This window comes from Danio aesculapii, chromosome 4 (assembly GCF_903798145.1).
Source record: "Danio aesculapii chromosome 4, fDanAes4.1, whole genome shotgun sequence".
NCBI classification, from domain to species: domain Eukaryota; kingdom Metazoa; phylum Chordata; class Actinopteri; order Cypriniformes; family Danionidae; genus Danio; species Danio aesculapii.
Window position 1 is genome coordinate 41550466 of NC_079438.1, and position 18393 is coordinate 41568858.

General features: G+C 34.8%; 1 protein-coding gene across 17 annotated transcripts in view; it reads left to right on the forward strand.

Moving 5' to 3' along the window:
- Positions 1–16842, forward strand: part of mybpc1 (myosin binding protein C1) — a 74175-nt gene extending 57333 nt beyond the window's left edge. For 16 of the 17 annotated variants that reach the window (XM_056455669.1, XM_056455671.1, XM_056455672.1 and 13 more), the window contains 7 exons: positions 11–99; positions 193–385; positions 1269–1408; positions 2431–2590; positions 5803–5939; positions 8587–8773; positions 16192–16842. In XM_056455669.1, coding sequence (XP_056311644.1) covers positions 11–99; positions 193–385; positions 1269–1408; positions 2431–2590; positions 5803–5939; positions 8587–8773; positions 16192–16301 — 1016 coding nt within the window. In that variant the 3' untranslated portion in view covers positions 16302–16842. Of the gene's footprint in view, positions 1–10; positions 100–192; positions 386–1268; positions 1409–2430; positions 2591–5802; positions 5940–8586; positions 8774–11718; positions 11763–16191 lie in introns of all 17 variants that reach the window. The other variant, XM_056455674.1, reaches the window with a different exon arrangement.
- Positions 16843–18393: the final 1551 nt, after the last annotated feature.

Sequence of the window (18393 nt, forward strand, 5' to 3'; positions counted from 1 at the left end):
TGTTTGCCAGAGCCTCCTAAGATTCGCATACCTCGACACTTGAAGCAGACGTACATTCGAAAGGTTGGCGAAGTTGTCAACCTCGTCGTGCCATTTGTGGTGAGCCAATAAATCATGCACAACACATTACACACCACAAACTTATCTGATTTGTTCTTGCTGGTCACAACGAAAAAAAAATCATCTTTTTAGGGCAAACCAAGGCCGAAAGTCACCTGGTTGAAAGAGTGCCAGCCGATTGATCCCACCATCAGTATTCGCAACTCCGACTGTGACAGCATTATGTTCATCCGCAAGGCTGAGCGCAAGCATTCTGGGAAATATGAACTGAGCGTACAAGTGGAAAACCACATCGACACAGCCATGCTGGACATCCAGATAGTCGGTTAGTACAGAAAAATCCCCCCAAAATGTGCGCAATACTGACAGTGCTATCTTACTACGATAATTGATATGCTATTTAGAATTAGCTTTCACATTCTGATATATACATATATTCAGTGCTCAGCATAAAATGAGTACACCTCCTTTTATAAATAAATATATTTTGGTGCATTTAATCAAAATAGTTTCATTAAACAGTCATATCCACTAAAATAAGAGTTTGGTCACCTAACATCTTCAGGTATAGCAAGATAATACGTTTAAATTCAAATGAGTCATTGCATCATATATATATACACAACAAAATGTAAATAAATGTATATTTTTTATGATTTGTCTTGTTTATTAAAATTTTATTTAATCATTTTCCACCAACCTAATTTGGATGTACTCATTTTTGGACTGTGAGCTTAAGTTATTTTGTTAGATTATCTCCAGATTTGGCTTCAGTACTGACTAATTTAGTGTATGTACACAAATATAATATTTTAAATCATCCTATAGAAAATATTTATTTAAAAAAAGTGATCTGTGTACTTATTTATGCTGAACACTGTATATATGTACTGTATATCTGCATGTATGTATATATCAAGGCAAAATAAAACGTGAAGTTTTGTTTTCTGGAGAAAATTAATGTTTTTTTTATGCTTTATTGGAACTTGAACTTTCAAATTTCCAACCTTTAATCTATTTAAATTTACTTAACATTATATACACTGAATTCCAATCATGCTAAAATATATAATTTCTTATAAGCACTGTTCTAATTAAGTATTATATGTTATTTATCAAAAGGTTTAGTGCATTAACCAAAAAAGTATGAAGCAGAGCTAACCTACAGCAAGTAAAAAAAGCTGAACATTTTGTATTGTCTGTCCCAGATCTCCCAGGACCACCACAGGCTGTAAAGATTGAAGAGATCTGGGGGAATAATGTAGCGCTGGATTGGAGCCCACCCAAAGACAGTGGCAATGCACCTATAACAGGCTACACCATCCAAAAAGCTGACAAAAAGACAATGGTCAGAAGAAAAGTTGCCTCGTCACTACTTCTATACTAACATTTAAGACACACAAATTGAAAATATACACAAATTAAATTAAATTAAATTAAATTAAATTAAATTAAATTAAATTAAATTAAATTAAATTAAATTAAATTAAATTAAATTAAATTAAATTAAATTAAATTAAATTAAATTAAATTAAATTTAGATTAGATTAGTTTAGATTAGATTAGATTTCGATTAGATTTAATTTAATTTAATTTAATTTAATTTAATTTAATTTAATTTAATTTAATTTAATTTAATTTAATTTAATTTAATTTAATTTAATTTAATTTTATTTTATTTTATTTTATTTTATTTAATTTTATTTAATTGTTCTTTGGATAAATTATATATTCAATTCAATTCATGTATATTTATATAGCACATTTACAATGTAGATTGTGTCAGAGCAGTTTAACAAAGAAATTTTAGTAAATTATAAAGTATAATATAGTAATTCAGTAGATATTAATAATAATATAGTAGAAAATGCTTTATTATTATCATAGCTACCACACACATAGCGTTTTCACTGAATTATGTCATAATAATGAGATGCTTTCTCATGATATTATTAGAAATTGTATGTTATGATGATATTAAGACTATATTTCCTCAAAATAAAAACATTTACTGTTATTGACGGTTTTATTGACAGTTTTATTGTTAAAATGTTGTATTCTGATAATAACTACAGATTATCACGACATATTGTGCCATGTTTTTTCAGGTAATCGGGTATTTTATTGCCAAAACCATATATTTCTTTTGTTTGCAACTTGACAAATTAAGGGATTTTCAAAGTGCAAAAAAATGCATTAATAAAGAAATATTTTAAAACGTATTTCATCAGAACATCTCATCAATGTGATAAAATAGCAAAATAACATCATTATGAGAACATATTTTGTTTGATTCCACTATAAAACAACATTTATTTATCATGAAGAAGACAAAAAGACACATGTACTGTATGTGTGTGTTTGTTACAGGAGTGGTACACATGTGTGGAGCATTATCATCGTACCTGCATCACAATTTCAGATCTAGTGGTGGGCAATGAATATTTCTTCAGAATCTACTCAGAGAACATGGTGGGCTTAAGTGAAGATGCCACGGCCACTAAAGACAGCGCTCTGATCGTGAAAGAAGGTAACCCTCTGCTCTAGCATTACTTTATCCACATCCACACTCTTTGTAAACAAACTGCATGTGTGAAATATTTGTGACTGCGTGTGAAATGATGCAACTAACAGCATAAACTGCATGATTTCAACCACATAACATGCATTCAAACTGTATAGCAAATATAGCAGTATGCAATTTTGGATACAGTGAATGTGAAATCTACAGGTTTTACTCACTAAAAACGAAAACATTAATATGAAGTAAAATAAAATGAATCACAAAATGAATGCATTTTAATTTTTCCTTTTTTTCTAGTTCTGTTTGGTGTCGCTTGTGGTGCAAAAATTGCTTGTAGCCATTTTAAATAAGATTCTTAAACCTAACAAACTTGTTTTGTACTAAATTGCTTTCTACTAAAATCATTGTGGAGGTTTTTTTATATATAATTTGAGAAATTGCAGGGGAATTTGCAGTCTTGATAGCCAAGCGCTGATGTACTAATTAACACTAATTTACTAATCATAATAAAATTTTAGTCAGGATTTTATTTGAAATGCACGGCACTAAATAGGGTGTTAAGAAGGATTGTTCAATTCTGCTCCTGAAGACTGTGTCCCAATTTGAATACACACTAAAACAATATTAAATGTGTGTAAAATACACAGTAAAAAATATGTATGCTGCCGTTGATGGGAGCATAAAATAAAATTTCTTAATATTAATTATATATTATATACATAATTATATATATATATATATATATATATATATATATATATATATATATATATATATATATATATATATATATATATATATATATATATATATATATATATATATATATATATACACATACATACATACATATATATACATATATATATAAGCTATCCAATAAGCTATACAATATTATATTTGTGCATATACATTTATGCACAAATATAATAGTCAATAATTCAATTATGCTGAGCACTGTATATACAAACCCGATTCCAAAAAAATTAGGATATTGTACAAATTGTGAATAAAAAAGCAATGCAATAATCTTCAAATCTCATAAACTTATATTTTATTCACAATAGAATATAGATAATAGAGAATATAGATAACATATCCAATGTTGAAAGTGAGAATTTTTTTTACATTTCAGGCCAAATGTTGGCTCATTTTGGATTTCAAGACGGCTACACATTCCAAAAAAGTTGGGACAGGTAGCAATAACAGGCTAGAAAAGTCAAATGTACATATTAGGAACAGCTGGAGGACTAATTTTCCACTTATTAGGTCAATTGGCAACATAATTGTGTATGAAAAGAGCCTCTCAGAGTGGAAGTGTCTCTTAGAGGTCAAGATGGGCAGAGGATCATCAATTTCCCCAATGCTGTGCCAAAAAATAGTGGAGCAATTTCAGAAAGGAGTTTCTTAGCGAAAAATTGCAAAGAGTTTGAAGTTATCACCATCTACAGTGCATAATATCATCCAAAGATTCAGAGAATCTGGAGCAATCTCTGTGCGTAAGGGTCAAGGCCGGAAAACCATACTGGATGCCCGTGATCTTCAGGCCCTAAGACGGCATTGCCGGCTAAAAGTCTATAGGTCAAAAAAGAAGCCATATTTAAACATGATCCAGAAGCGCAGGCGTTTTCTCTGGGACAAGGCTCATTTAAAATGGACTGTGGCAAAGTGGAAAACTGTTCTGTGGTCAGACAAAGCAAAATTTGAAGTTCTTTTTGAAAAACTGGGACGCCATGTAATTTGGACTAAAGAGAACAGCGACAACCCAAGTTGTTATCAGCGCTCAGTTCAGAAGCCAGCATCTCTGATGGTATAGGGTTGCATGCGTGCGTGTGGCATGGGCATCTTGCACATCTAGAAAGGCACCATCAATGCTGAAAGGTATATCCAAGTTCTAGAACAACATATGCTCCCATCCAGACGTCGTCTCTTTCAGGGAAGACCTTGCATTTTCCAACATGACAATGCCAGACCACATACTGCATCAATTACAACATCATGGATGCATAGAAGAAGGATCCAGGTACTGAAACGCCAGCCTGCAGTCCAGATCTTTCCCCCATAGAAAACATTTGGCGCATCATAAAGAGGAAGATGCAACAAAGAAGACCCAAGACAGTCAAGCACCTAGAAGCCTGTATTAGACAAGAATGGGAGAACATTCCTATTCCTAAACTTGAGCAACTTGTCTCCTCAGTTCCCAGACGTTTGCAGACTGTTGTAAAAAGAAGATGGGATGCCTCACAGTGGAAAACATGGTCTTGTCCCAACTTTTTTGAAATGTGTTGATGCCATAAAATATAAAATCAACCTTTTTTCCCCTTAAAATTATACATTTTCGCAGTTTCAACATTTGACATGTCATCTATGTTCTATACTGAATAAAATATTGAAATTTGGAGCTTCCACATCATTGCATTCAGATTTTATTCACAATTTGTACAGTGTCCCAACTTTTTTGGAATCGGGTTTGTATATATTAGAATTAAATATTAGAGGACAGACTAATATAAAATGAACAATGTTGTCTTGACAGTTACAATTAAAATAAAATCAAAAATTTTAAAAGCAATTTTGTTCATGTAAGTGAAACACGAATATTAAATTTGAATGTTACACTGAAAAGTGTTGAAATACTAGATTGTATTACTAGAATTAATATCTAAACTCAAATTTGTAACATTAATAATGTCATTAAGAATAATATATATTATTTATAAAATATTACAAATGTAAAAATACACTTAACTGTGTACTTAGAATGACAATTCAATTGGGCATGCAAATTGGGACACTTTCCTGCACAGATTATTATTTGAATTACTTGAACCTGCTAATCAAGATTTAGCATTTGAGCAGGATTGCCTGTAAAGTCTGAGTTTCCACTTTCATAGGCTTTACTGGATTGTTAAAGGTTTGATCTGCAACTTGTAGTAGCCTCCCAATTTGACGATTAGACTACTCATGCGGTTAATAATCCGCAATCTACAGGATCAACAGTAGCTCTATGTGCCCACAAGTGCAGATTTTATCTTTAACACAGTGTGTGTCACGCTTTGCCAATGCTGACGATAAATGTTGTCTCTTCCTCATCACATAAGGGAAATTCCCCCATGATACAGCTCTCGCCTCGTATCATGCAAAGTCCCACACTCCCTTCCCCTCTCACTCTTCCTCGTCCTCCTCCTCCTCTCGCTCTTCCTCTCACTCTCAATCAGGCCTTCATCTGAAGAATCCTGAATATAACGACCGTGACTTCACTGAGCCGCCCCGTTTCACTCAGCCCCTCATCAACACCTTCGCCATTGCCGGGTACAATGCCACCCTGAACTGCAGCGTGCGTGCCAACCCTCGGGTAGGTGACTTGCAGGACACTCCATTAGAGAGGTACCAAAAACGTGTTCAGTTGTTTCATTTGATGAGATACCTCCCCTGTTAGGTAAGTTTTTGATAGCATGTTCAATCAGAAGTAGCTTTAGCATGTTAATGTATTTTAGCATGTTAATGTATTTGGTCCTGATGGACTAGATCTGCAGTGCAAGTAAGGATTTGCTACTGGAATCAAAAACACAGACACACTGCTGTTAGCAAATAAGAAATGCTGCTGCTGCTGAGGGGAAAGGCCAGCCAAGGTTGCAAGGGACCCACTGATTTGTAATAGAGAACTGGATTGCTCATGAAGTCATAAAAAGCGAAGCCATCGTGCCGCCATATTGGTACAGTAAACCCTACTATGCTCAGGCGTTCTATGGAATTAATAGGAAATCGTATGATTTTAATGAGAAAACATCGCCCAACAAGACACTCGCTTGGATTTGAAACCTTCGTGTGTAGTGTCTTGTCTAAACAAATGTGCTAAATATTAAACAATTATTTATTTGGGATCAGGAAGCTTTTCGGGTGTTAATAAAAAGCTTAGTATGGAGAGGAGGATCAAGCAGAACGAAAATAACACATGTTTTTGGTTAACGGCAGATGGCAGTAAAGGGTTATTTTATTTGCAACGCCCCTTTAAACAGAAAGCCGCTATTATCAGAGGTTAATATAATCATTGGAAGAGACAGCTTATATACAGACGCTGATCGTTCACTTGTAATATATTGATAGATTTTTTATAGCAAATATACATAAAGATGTTGCACACCAAAAATGTCAAAGAAAGTTATTTTTTACACAAATTTAAGCATGTTAATTGATTTGACTCGATCCCATCTCACTGAATAGAAATGTCATGTATGCGTACTTCCAATACAGCCTTTATCTGATTTAGTTTATAGTGCATTATTAAAATTAGGTGTTTGTTTGCTCTATGACCTGTTTTAAAAAGAGATGTCCATCTAAAACTGTCTGGTGGTTTTGCTATTGGAGTACATTATATATTACAATATATTACTCTTTTATTATCCTTTTTTCAGCTGTTACTACTCACTTTATATGAAAAGAAAACTTAAATTTGCCCATAAATGACAAGATAAGCTTGAAGAGAACCTGAACAGATTTGCCTCATCATTTACTGAAATATGTGTCAGACTTGTAACTGTAAACTGGGTCATTTTTTAAGCAAAGCAACTAATCCCTGTAGCACAGAAGTTGTAGTTTTCTATCAGTAGGGCACAGTAAGATGGTGGATCCAACACTTCCGGTGGCTTCACCGCCTCTCCGCAGTTTAGAACACAACGCGCAATTCAGTCATTCTACACAGATCAGTGGTCTCGGCACAAAAATATCCCTAATAGCCAGTCGTAACAAGTCTACAGTGGGCAATCAAAACTAGACCAATAGCATAAAGACTCAATATTGCCACTTAATATTAGTAAAGTAAGCAGACTAAAAAACTATTTTTAGAAAGTGGTTAAAAGCAATCCAGTTCCACAGGAAACCACATACTTGGTGAACCTAAACCCAGGCTCATTAGAAATACGTTACTCAGCCTAAATAGTTTTCAAATTGTATCAAAGTTGCAGTTTACTACCAGCTTCTCCTGATATATCTGAAAGGCTCATCACTTTGGCCATCATCTTGCCACTTGCTGAGTTTTAGTCACTTTAAAACATCTCAGATTTCAAAGTCAGTAAGATTTGTAAAGTTTGGCACCCAGTTTAATAATAAAGATATAACCACAAGGTACCAGATTAACACCAACAGGTTGGTCTGTATTATACAATGAGCTATGAATGATCTAAATAATTTTTAAAACTCGGGTCATCAAAGCAAACTGAATCCAAAACTGAATTTCCAAAAGTACAGTAAAAAGAAGTACAGTATCTGATACAGTATATATTTGATATGTTACTCCCTTATCCTGAACCTGGAAATTGAGTTTTGGATTCAGTTGCCTATATATGGGGTTATGCATGAATGCTAACGATCCTTTAAATACCTATTGATCCTTAACCTAGACAATTTTGTTGGGCACCAACCATGTGTTCATAGATTTACACCTGTAGTTTTCTCTTTGTGGCCTGACCTGTGAATGTCCCATTGGGCTGAACAGCACCTGTTATCTATAATCTTCGAGCACAGATACACTAGATCACACTGTCGATAACTAACACACGAGAAGAGGAGCAGTTCTCACTCCACATGTTTGACAAACGTAAGTCCTGTGGCAGATCTAGACAGGTGGTGCTGGGGGTGGTGGAGGGCTTTTACAGCAACACTCAATCAGACTACTTAAATCCTACATAAGCAATCTACAGTAATTGGCTGCAGAATCAGGCCAAATCAGCTGCCAAGTGGTATTCATATAATTGTTTGCAGAATGCCTGTACAATGTGGATTTCCATGACCAAACAATTTCAGCTATTATTCAAGAATATTTCAAGACATATGGTTTTTGTCTACACATGATATCACTATCACTCTGCCCCATTTAGTTTCATGATCAAAGTTTATAATTCAAACAGTATTCACTGGAATGATGGTGCTTTGGTTCCTCTTACCCGTTAATGCTTTCTGTTGTTTCTCTATATTCTCATACTATGCTTCATTACTGCTCTCAGCCTAAAGTGGTCTGGATGAAAAACAAGATTACCATCATAGACGACCCACGTTACCGCATGTTCCACAACCAGGGTGTGTGTACACTGGAGATCCGCAAGCCCAGTCCATTTGATGGAGGCGTTTACACTTGCAAGGCTGTCAATGACCTCGGAGAGGCTCAGGTGGACTGCAAACTAGAGGTCAAAGGTTAGTCTTTGTGTTAATATGAACATACATGACCTTCAGACATGTATCTTGAAACCTGGGACCCACTAAGCTGACGTCAAAAAAACTTGCGTTGTTAAAAACCAACTGTGTTTTATCTTATGTCAGCTGTGATTGGAGCAAAAAGCTGCCCATAAACCCATACAGATGGGTTAGGAGGATGTATCTCTCCATACCTGTAGGCATGGAACTAGTGCTGCAAACATACATGTACAAACCATACACAAAGCAGCATTTACTTACTTTTTTCACAATACTTCTCTTTCACCAAAGAGGAATTCACTCATGCAAAACTGCCTACGTGTTCCCTTTTGACTTGCATCATTTGCTTAGTTTTGTTACTTCAGTTTTTGTTCATGCACTTTGATTTGTAGTTGAACAACCAATCAGAGTACTCTCTTTCTCTCAGTGAATGATGCAGATTTGACATGTTAATTAGGGTAAATTCCCCCAGACGTGAGCCTGACAATAACAATATGTAGAACAGACCAAGCAAACTAGCCTGACGGACTGATGTTGCCCATTAGCCAACCTTTAGCTTTGTGTGTCCCAGCCTCAAACCCAAGTTAAGCATACAATATTGTCAAAATAATGCTCTTTCACATGAATCAGCGACAATAAAATGATCTATTATGCATGCCAGAACAGTAGATGTAAAAATGAACAGTTGAAAACAATGTTACATAAATGTACTACTTTAAGTAGATATATTGCACAAGATTTGCTCCTCCATCGCTGTGGTTCAATATACTCATCTGCCACTATATTAGGTACACCTGTCCAACTGCTCATTAACGCAATATTCTAAACAGCCAATCACATGGCAGCAACTCAATGCATTTAGGCATGTAGACATGGTCATGACAATCTGCTGTAGTTCAAACCGAGCATCAGAATGGGGAAGATAGGTGATTTAAGTGACTTTGAATTTGTCATGGTGACTTTGAACGTGCCAGATGGGCTGGTCTCAGTATTTCAGAAACTGCTGATCTACTGGGATTTTTACGCACAACCATCTCTAGGGTTTACAGAGAATGGTCTGAAAAAGAGAAAATGTCCAGTGAGCGGCAGTTCTGTGGGTGCAAATGTCTTGTTGATGCCTGAGGTCAGATGAGAATGGCCAGACTGGTTCGAGCTGATAGAAAGGCAATAGTAACTCAAATAACTATTAGTTACAACCGAGCTATGCAGAAGAGCATCTCTGAACACACAACACCTCCAGCCTTGAGGCAGATGGGCTACAGCAGCAGAAGACCACACTGGGTGCCACTTCTGTCAGCTCAGAACAGGAAACTGAGGCTTCAATTGGCACAGGCTCACCAAAATTGGACATTCAATGATTGGAAAAATGTTGCCTGGTCTGATGAGTCTTTATTTCTGCTGCGACATTCTGATAGGATCAGAATTTGGCATCAACAACATGAAAGCATGGATCCATCCTGCCTTGTATCAACAGTTCAGGCTGGTGGTGGTGATGTACTAGTGTGGGGAATATTTACTTGGCATACTTTGGGCCCATTAGTACCAATTGAGCACCGTGTCAACGGCACAGCCTACCTGATTATTGATGCTGACCATGTCCATCCCTTTATGACCACAGTGAATCCCCAACTCGTTTCTTGAACATGACAATGAGTTTACTGTACTCAAATGGCCTCCACAGTCACCAGATCAGAATCCAATAGAGCATCTTAGGGATGTGGTGTAACGGGACAAGTGTGCAGCAGCTGTGTAATGCTATCATGACAATATGGACCAAAATCTCAGAGGAATATTTCCAGTACCTTGTTGAATCTATGCCACGAAAGATTAAAGCAGTTCTGAAGTCAAAAGGGGGTCCAACCCGATACTAGTAACGTGTACCTAATAAGGTGGCTGGTGAGTGTATGCTCAAACTAGAAATATGAACATAATATATTTAATGTCTTTTCTAGATTTCCCAGGTAAGTACAGTATGGAATTTAATTTCTCTCTTATTATTCTATTTATTCACATTAATTCTATGTATTCTTCATCTCTTGTTTCTAGTGGTACTGTGGAGCTCAACTTCAACATACAAAGCCGTTGTGGCTCCTTTCTTTGCACCAATACTGCATTTCTACAGTATAAATACTTGAACATGTAATTTATTTATAACTTTATCAAACATTATTAATAATAAAAAACTTATTTGACAAAAAACAAACAAACATTATTAATAAAACTTTCAAAAATGTAATGATAATAATCTTTTTCAGAATTTACTTAACATCCAATCAGTTCCTTTCCACTTATCAATAATACTTTACCATACAATAGGGGTACAATAATATCCCATCATAATTTATGATCACACAAATAATTCATGTAAAAACAAAACAATAAAAGGGATCATACTAAATTTTCTTACGTTTCAATTTAATTTTCTTGCTGACAAAGCTTGCTGAGTTAAACTGGTTTGAAGGATAGTCACAAATAATATAAAGATTTCAAATGAGTTAACTGGTAGTATGAAGCATTTTAATAGAAAAAATAGATTACTGCTGTATGCTCTTATTCCACAAGAACTGGCATAAACTGAGAATCTGCAACAGCATACAGCAAATCCAGATCAATGTCATCTCACCACTACCACTGGGCCACACATCCCATAATGCAACAGACTGCAGAAAACAGACTTCACACAGTCACACCCATCACACATTGTTTGGCAGGTCTACCATAAACCCCTAGACCTGACAAAAACACCAATATTTGCACATTATATCATGTTTTCATACTGTCACACATTGCCATATTGTTGTGTTTCTGTCTTGGTAGACTGTGGTCTGTCCTTTAACTCCTCCATGTTAAATCTGTAATGACTAAGTCAGCGATGTACCCTGAAGCACATATAACTCCCTCATGTAAACTTTGGGTTTAATCCGTATTTTCTTTTTCTCCCCCAGTCATCACTCAGGAATAGTTACTACATGTGTTGTTCTCATTCAAGGTAAGCTTTCATATGGTTTCGGGCATATGAAGCTTATATTTCATTCATTCTGCATCCCTTGGTTGCCAGTAATCCCACTTTTGCTCTTTGCTGGTGTGCAACGCTCTAGAATTCTATTCAAGAATCAAGACTGTTTTACAGGATTCTATAAGAGCTCAGTTTAAGGCTCTATAGATAAACTGTTCGCTCCGTATAGAATGTATACTGTATAGTGCATGCTTTTGACAGAACGTTTCACGTTACAATATTGCAATAATGTGACATTACTTTTGCATTTTCTCAACAGAATCTAACAAAGACTCTTTCTTCTCTAGAACGGAAACGCTATGCTTGGCTTGCAGGCATTTTTACACTGGAAATGCTACTTTATATTGTGATACTTCAAGCGTTTGTTCCTCTAAATGTCCTTTGCATGCAGTGACAAATGGGCTATACCACAAAAGTTTTTTTTTTAAGTTGTAAAACCATTTATCCTGGTGTAGGTAGAATAAAATGATGCATTCTGAATGTCAATAGACCAAAAATATAACACCATTATTCATCATGCTCACTCATACCATGATGACTCCCATGATACTTGTGTATTGCTTTCTAATAGCCAAGTAGTGACTTCAAAGCAAATAGAAAACTAATGTGAATGAATCACTTGGCTGTTAGTAAAATCAGATACAGGCTGATTTTGTAGTTGATAATGCACAGTTAATGACTTGGAAACTAGAGTGCAAATCTTCTGAAGTTAAAGTGCCCTTATGATGCCAATTTATTCTAAATATCAGGTTTAAATTTATGCAAAATATCTCAAAATATATTGTACACCACTTCTTTTCTCAGTGTCTGAAATGAGTCGATCCAGATCTGATTGGTCAACTCGACCAGTCTTTAGTGACTAGCCTACTGCTTATAGCACATGTAGGAAACAAAACACCCATAAACTTATCTGAAATTCAACTGGGGAGTTGTTTGGCATTTGTAAACAGTAATATATAATGATGACATTGCATTTACTATCAGATTTTACCATGAATCCTGCTCTTTTGAAAGTATACAAATAGTATAGGCAAAGACTATGTAAATACAAAGATAGTCTGTTATGTGCAATAATAGCGAAATAAGCCCCAACTATCTAAAAGAGCTAATCGCACACGGGTAAATTAATTGAATCTGTTTTGACGGTAATGATTGCAGTTGTTACCACAAAACCAGTGAGTAGGAGCTGTGGAAGTAACAATCTCATTAATCCGGCCTCAAGGGGCACACTAGTGACTATTGTCTAGTGTTCTTGTTGAAGTAATAGTTCACCCAATTAATATTTACTCACCAATTACTTACTTGAGGATTCTTCCATTAAACAATAAAGAAGATATTTTGAAGAAAACCTGTAACCACTGACTTCCAGTTGGAGAAAACAAATACTATAGAAGTAAATGGTTACAGGTTTTCAAAATAAAAGTGTTCAAAATATCTCCTTTAGTGTTTAACAGAAGAAAGAAACTCATGAAGGGTTGAAACAAGTAAAGGGTGAGTAAATGATGACAGAATCTTCATATTGTGAGTGAACAATCAGTTTAAGGTGCCCTCCTTCCATGGCAGAGGAATCAATGTTGGTGCCGTGACCCGGATGGGAGTGAGTGAACTATAGAGGCTGCAGTCTTTAATGTCCTTTCTTGTGTTTATACTGTAATTCCAAGTACAATCACCCGCTTGAATTAGCATTTACAGCACAGGCCACATGGCCTCAGCCACAACTTGTTTTGTAAAGATGGTTGAGGTTGACAATATTTGCAGGCAACTTTTAAAGACTATAGGCTGGCATTATGCAAGCTTATTCCAAGTCTACATACAGAGACTAAAGCGGTCACACTAGCATGCGAAATTGGTCATATGGTGATGTGAAAACGGGTGGGATAAAACAAGATGATGGGACACCATGATAAAACGAGTGATTGCTTCATATTACACATTTCTGAATGTCAAGTCAGAGTTCACCAAGCTTGAACTTTGGAACACAGCAACATGTGTCACACAAGCTTGCGGTTTCGATCTGACATATTCACATGTACAACTGGTCAGAAAGTCTATGGGTGTATCTAAAAGTGTATCTATGAAGCTAAAAGTGCAGTATCCACGGCGGTGAGGAGACAACAACTCCATTTATTGTGCACTTTTGAAATGTGCAGACCTTCCCAATCCACTTCATTACACACTATAATAAAGGTGATATTCAAAAAAAGCATATAGGGGCACTTTAGAAACTACTAATTTAGATTTCAGTCAAATAATGAATGATTTCTCTTGAGATCAAGCAGTCAGATTGAAAAGAAAGTCAAGACTTGCATCTCTGCCCCAGCAACAATCCTTCTGCAGATGCTTCCACTGTGTGCTTTGTATATTTATAACTGTGATCATATTGCATAATGCAGCTTAATTTAGAGCACTTTCAACCAACTGCCTTCACAGCTCAACATGCTACAATAAGAAAAGATGACATGCAGTGATGAAATGAGTTATGAGCGGCTGGATAGCTGAAAAAGCTTGCAGAAACATGATTGCACTTACTGCCTCAACATTTGCGCTGCACCTGGCAAACACTCACAAACTGTTCTGATGTTACTGTGTTCTTTTTATGTTTTGGTGAATTAGGAGCTTCTCCGTATGAATTCATACAGTCTCATTGTTTCTATAAATCTTACATTTTGTACAATTTCATACGGTTTGGCATTTAATTAGCCAAAACATAAGCTAGTTATGTATTCCCAGAAGATTTCCTTCTCTTTCTTTCTCTCTCCCTCTGTATCTCTGTCTGTGAATACCTTTTCTCTCTTTGTTTGAAAATACTTAAGTTGCTCCTATAATTGTCTGAATGTCATTGCATTACAAAATATCAAGCTGATTCTTGTAAAAATTAAGTGCACTTCTTGTATTGAATGTGCACTTGTAGTGTACTGTAGTGTAAAAAAGCTAATAATAATAAATAGACAAATAATACATTCATGAAATTAAAAGCCACTTAGAGTAAGTTGAAGACTATGCTTTATATGTTCACTCCATTGCGAGTAAAATGTACATATTTTACATATTTTAATAAGGTGAATTGTTTTGAATTAATGTTTTAATAATATTTGGTCGTGTTTTACTTCATTGTCCACAAGTGGAAATTTATCTTTGGCTTCAACTACATCAGCATTTACATCCTACATATCACATAAATAAAGTCAAATATCGGTAAAATAATATCCAATCATCATTCATGGTCACAGATATTTACGTAAAAACAAAACAATATAAGCGATCATACTGAATTTTCTGAAATTTAATTCAGTTTTCTTGCTGACAAAAGGGTTAAACTGCTTTGAAGGATAGTCGCAAAAAAGATTCTAAATTACTTATTGTATTACTGTATGCTCATTTTCCATTCCACTCAAGTAGTTATTCCATCACTATTCCAAGTAGTTATACCATCACATAAATCACATTAAAAACTCAATTAGCCCTATTTACAAGCCAGTATTTAAAATTCTAATGGCAGTTTGCACAAAAGACTTTTGATACACACTTTTCTTTACTTGAGGTTGCCTAAAACGTCTTAAAAATGCACTTACTTGATGTATTCCGTATTATACACAGGTTAAGCCAAGTTGCTCAAGTATTAAATGTTCCAAACTGGAACTTCTTAATTACCAATGTATAAATACAAATGGTTACATTGTAGAATTCAAAAATCCTGGTAACAGTGTAATTGTACATGCAATTAATATTAGTAGGGTACAAATTTGGTTCTGGGCTACTGCCTGTCATTATGCATAAAAGATGGTTACTATTTTAAATACTTGATACATGAAGCAAGGAAACTGTAAAATAGTGGGTTACAATTTATTTTAAGGTGTCCTTGTTACAGTGTAACTACTACCAGGTAATATTAAATAATTACATGTACTTATTATACAGTTAGGGTTAAATTTGGGTCAGGTTTAGGGTTATTTACATGTAATTATGCATTATTAATTGTAATTACTATAGTAAGGACATGAAACTTGTATAACGGACACATTAAGAAAGTGTTGGTAAATTGTATTACAAACATTTCAATTTAAATGTAATGTTTTTCAGAACCTTCAGCAGCATATTTCAAAAACTAAGCAAAGTAATTTTGTGTCGATGTACTGTACCTAAATAAACAGCAATATCCGAATGTTATAGTTTAAAATTCAATAGTTTTGTGAAATATTTTGCTTGAAAACTGGCTTGTCTTTTTTAAAATATTGCTAGGTTTGTTATTTTGTTATGCGAGGACATTCAGATATTTTTAGATGCGTTCACCTGTCTAAATGCCTCTTGAAGCAGCATATACAGATGTAAAGAACAAATCTGTTTCATTATGCCATCATTTAAGTGCCATCTCTCTGACTGTCCTCATCTTTCCCTCTTCCAGGAGGTTTTACATTCTTTGAGCTGATGAAGCGAGGAGTTCCCTTACACCTCATTGATAAATACATGAACGAGTCTAAGACCTCAGAGTCAGAGAAGAAGGGATCGGACTGATGACTGATTCGCCCAATCATTACAACAGAAATCCCTGTCACTACTACAAATAATGGCACATGTGTCAAAACGTTGGCATGGCATGCTGTGTTCAGATCTGTAGTTGCTGTCACCGTTTTCAAAAACGCCACTGGGATGCATGACTTTAGTGAACTGGATTGTAGCTTTTATCACAAATAGACTTTATCACTTCAATATTGTATTGTGAAAGACGTAGAGCAGCCTGGTACAGATATGGTGTATATGCAGTTCATTTATGACTTTCTGGGTGTGGAAAATGGGGGTGAGCCAAACTGAGCACAAGTCTGGGGTTTTGGATGTTTATGGTTTTCTTTTCTTTTTTTTTCCTGGCTGTGTTGAGCTTTCCAAAAATGTATTCTTCATTCTCTTATGAATGTATTGAAACTCACTTAGATTTGCAACACCAGTTCTGCGCAACTGTCGGAACAGACATCAGAAAGAAATATAGAGACGATGTGTTTGTCGAGTACATGTTCATTTTAGCATGACAGTTGAATAAATGTCCCTATAGGGAAAACTACTGTTGCTTTTTTGTTTCAAAATATATTATTTTGTTGCAGATTGTAATTTAGTATCTGTTTTAAAAATAGTGTTGTACACATATTTTAAGAAAAACAATTTTTTTGAGTGGTTCAGTTTGGTATGCTTGTGCACCGAACTAATATAATCTTTGAAACCAAAACATGTGCAAGGCTTAGCCTGCAGTATATGTGATAAATTTGGATAGCAACAAAACAAATGTGAGGTTAACTATATAAAACCTTTATTAAAATGAATTTTGATTTGTTCAAATGAGGATTTATATACACTCTAAAAAACGTTGAGTTATTTGATTTAACCGAATGGTTAGGTTAAAAAATATTTGGTGCTTTGTTGGGTTATTTTGAACCATTATTGAATTATTTATTTAATAACTCAACCGGTTGGGTTTAAAAAAATTTAAATTTCAATGGTCAACTGATTCAACTGACACAGAACAGCTGTATGTTAATATGCGTGCGTAATCTTGTTTTGCGTTATAAAGTTTATGTAATATTTATATTTGTTATGTTTTATTACAATAATGCTACTGATTAATAATCAAATCCATCTTCAGTTGAACTTTATCATTTTTACATCAAATGTGTTGATGTAACTTTTTTGTCACATATCGAGGCAATTTTGTGAATCTCTACCACTCCACAATTTAGAAAACACAGTCATTTTTATGTAGGTTAAAACGCATAAAGCCAGGCAAAAGCTATGGATTTTTAAGTACAGTAGGTGCTGATTAAGTGGACATTTACAGACACAAAAGTGTGACCGAAAAAAACCCACAAGAAAAAATACCAGTAATTTAAAGTAAATATTATTGACTTTTTGAACCATACAATGCTAAAGTGTGTTATACTGTATATTTTAATAATAGTTAAACACTTTGTTAATGTGTGCTACAGCACTTTGTAGTATTACCTATAATACTACTGAAATAGAACTGATAAACTGATGTAGTAACTACTGTAGTGTACTTTAGTTGTAGTGAAGTTTCACAAACTAACTTCGAGAGGAGCATGTGATAGGATTGACCGCAGCTGGTCCCTATCGCTAATCATCAGTTAGCCAATTGGATCATTCCACATTTAATATAAATATCAGCATGCCTTTTCTTCGTTTTGAAATATAGTAAACTGATGTATTTTAGTATAATATAGTTGTTGAAAACTACGACATTGGGTGATTTGTTTATATTACTGCAGTTGTTCTGTTAACATAGCGACTGCAGAATTACCACAACAGATAAACTCAAGTACAACACTAGAGCAGAGGTTCCCAAAGTGGCGGTCGAGGGACAAAGGGGGTTTTGGCTGGGTAATTTCCAAAAATCTAATTTATTTTATTAAACTGTTACAATTACCATATTTTATCCATAACCTACAGAAGAAAGAAATAGTAGTTAATAGTTACATTAAAAAACAGCATTAAATAAAAAGAGATTAGGCTTTTTTTTTTTTGCGACCCCCGGGGTGATTGTTATATTAAAGACACGGCACATTAATTTTATGGCACCAGGTTAAACTTTCTGACACCTTTA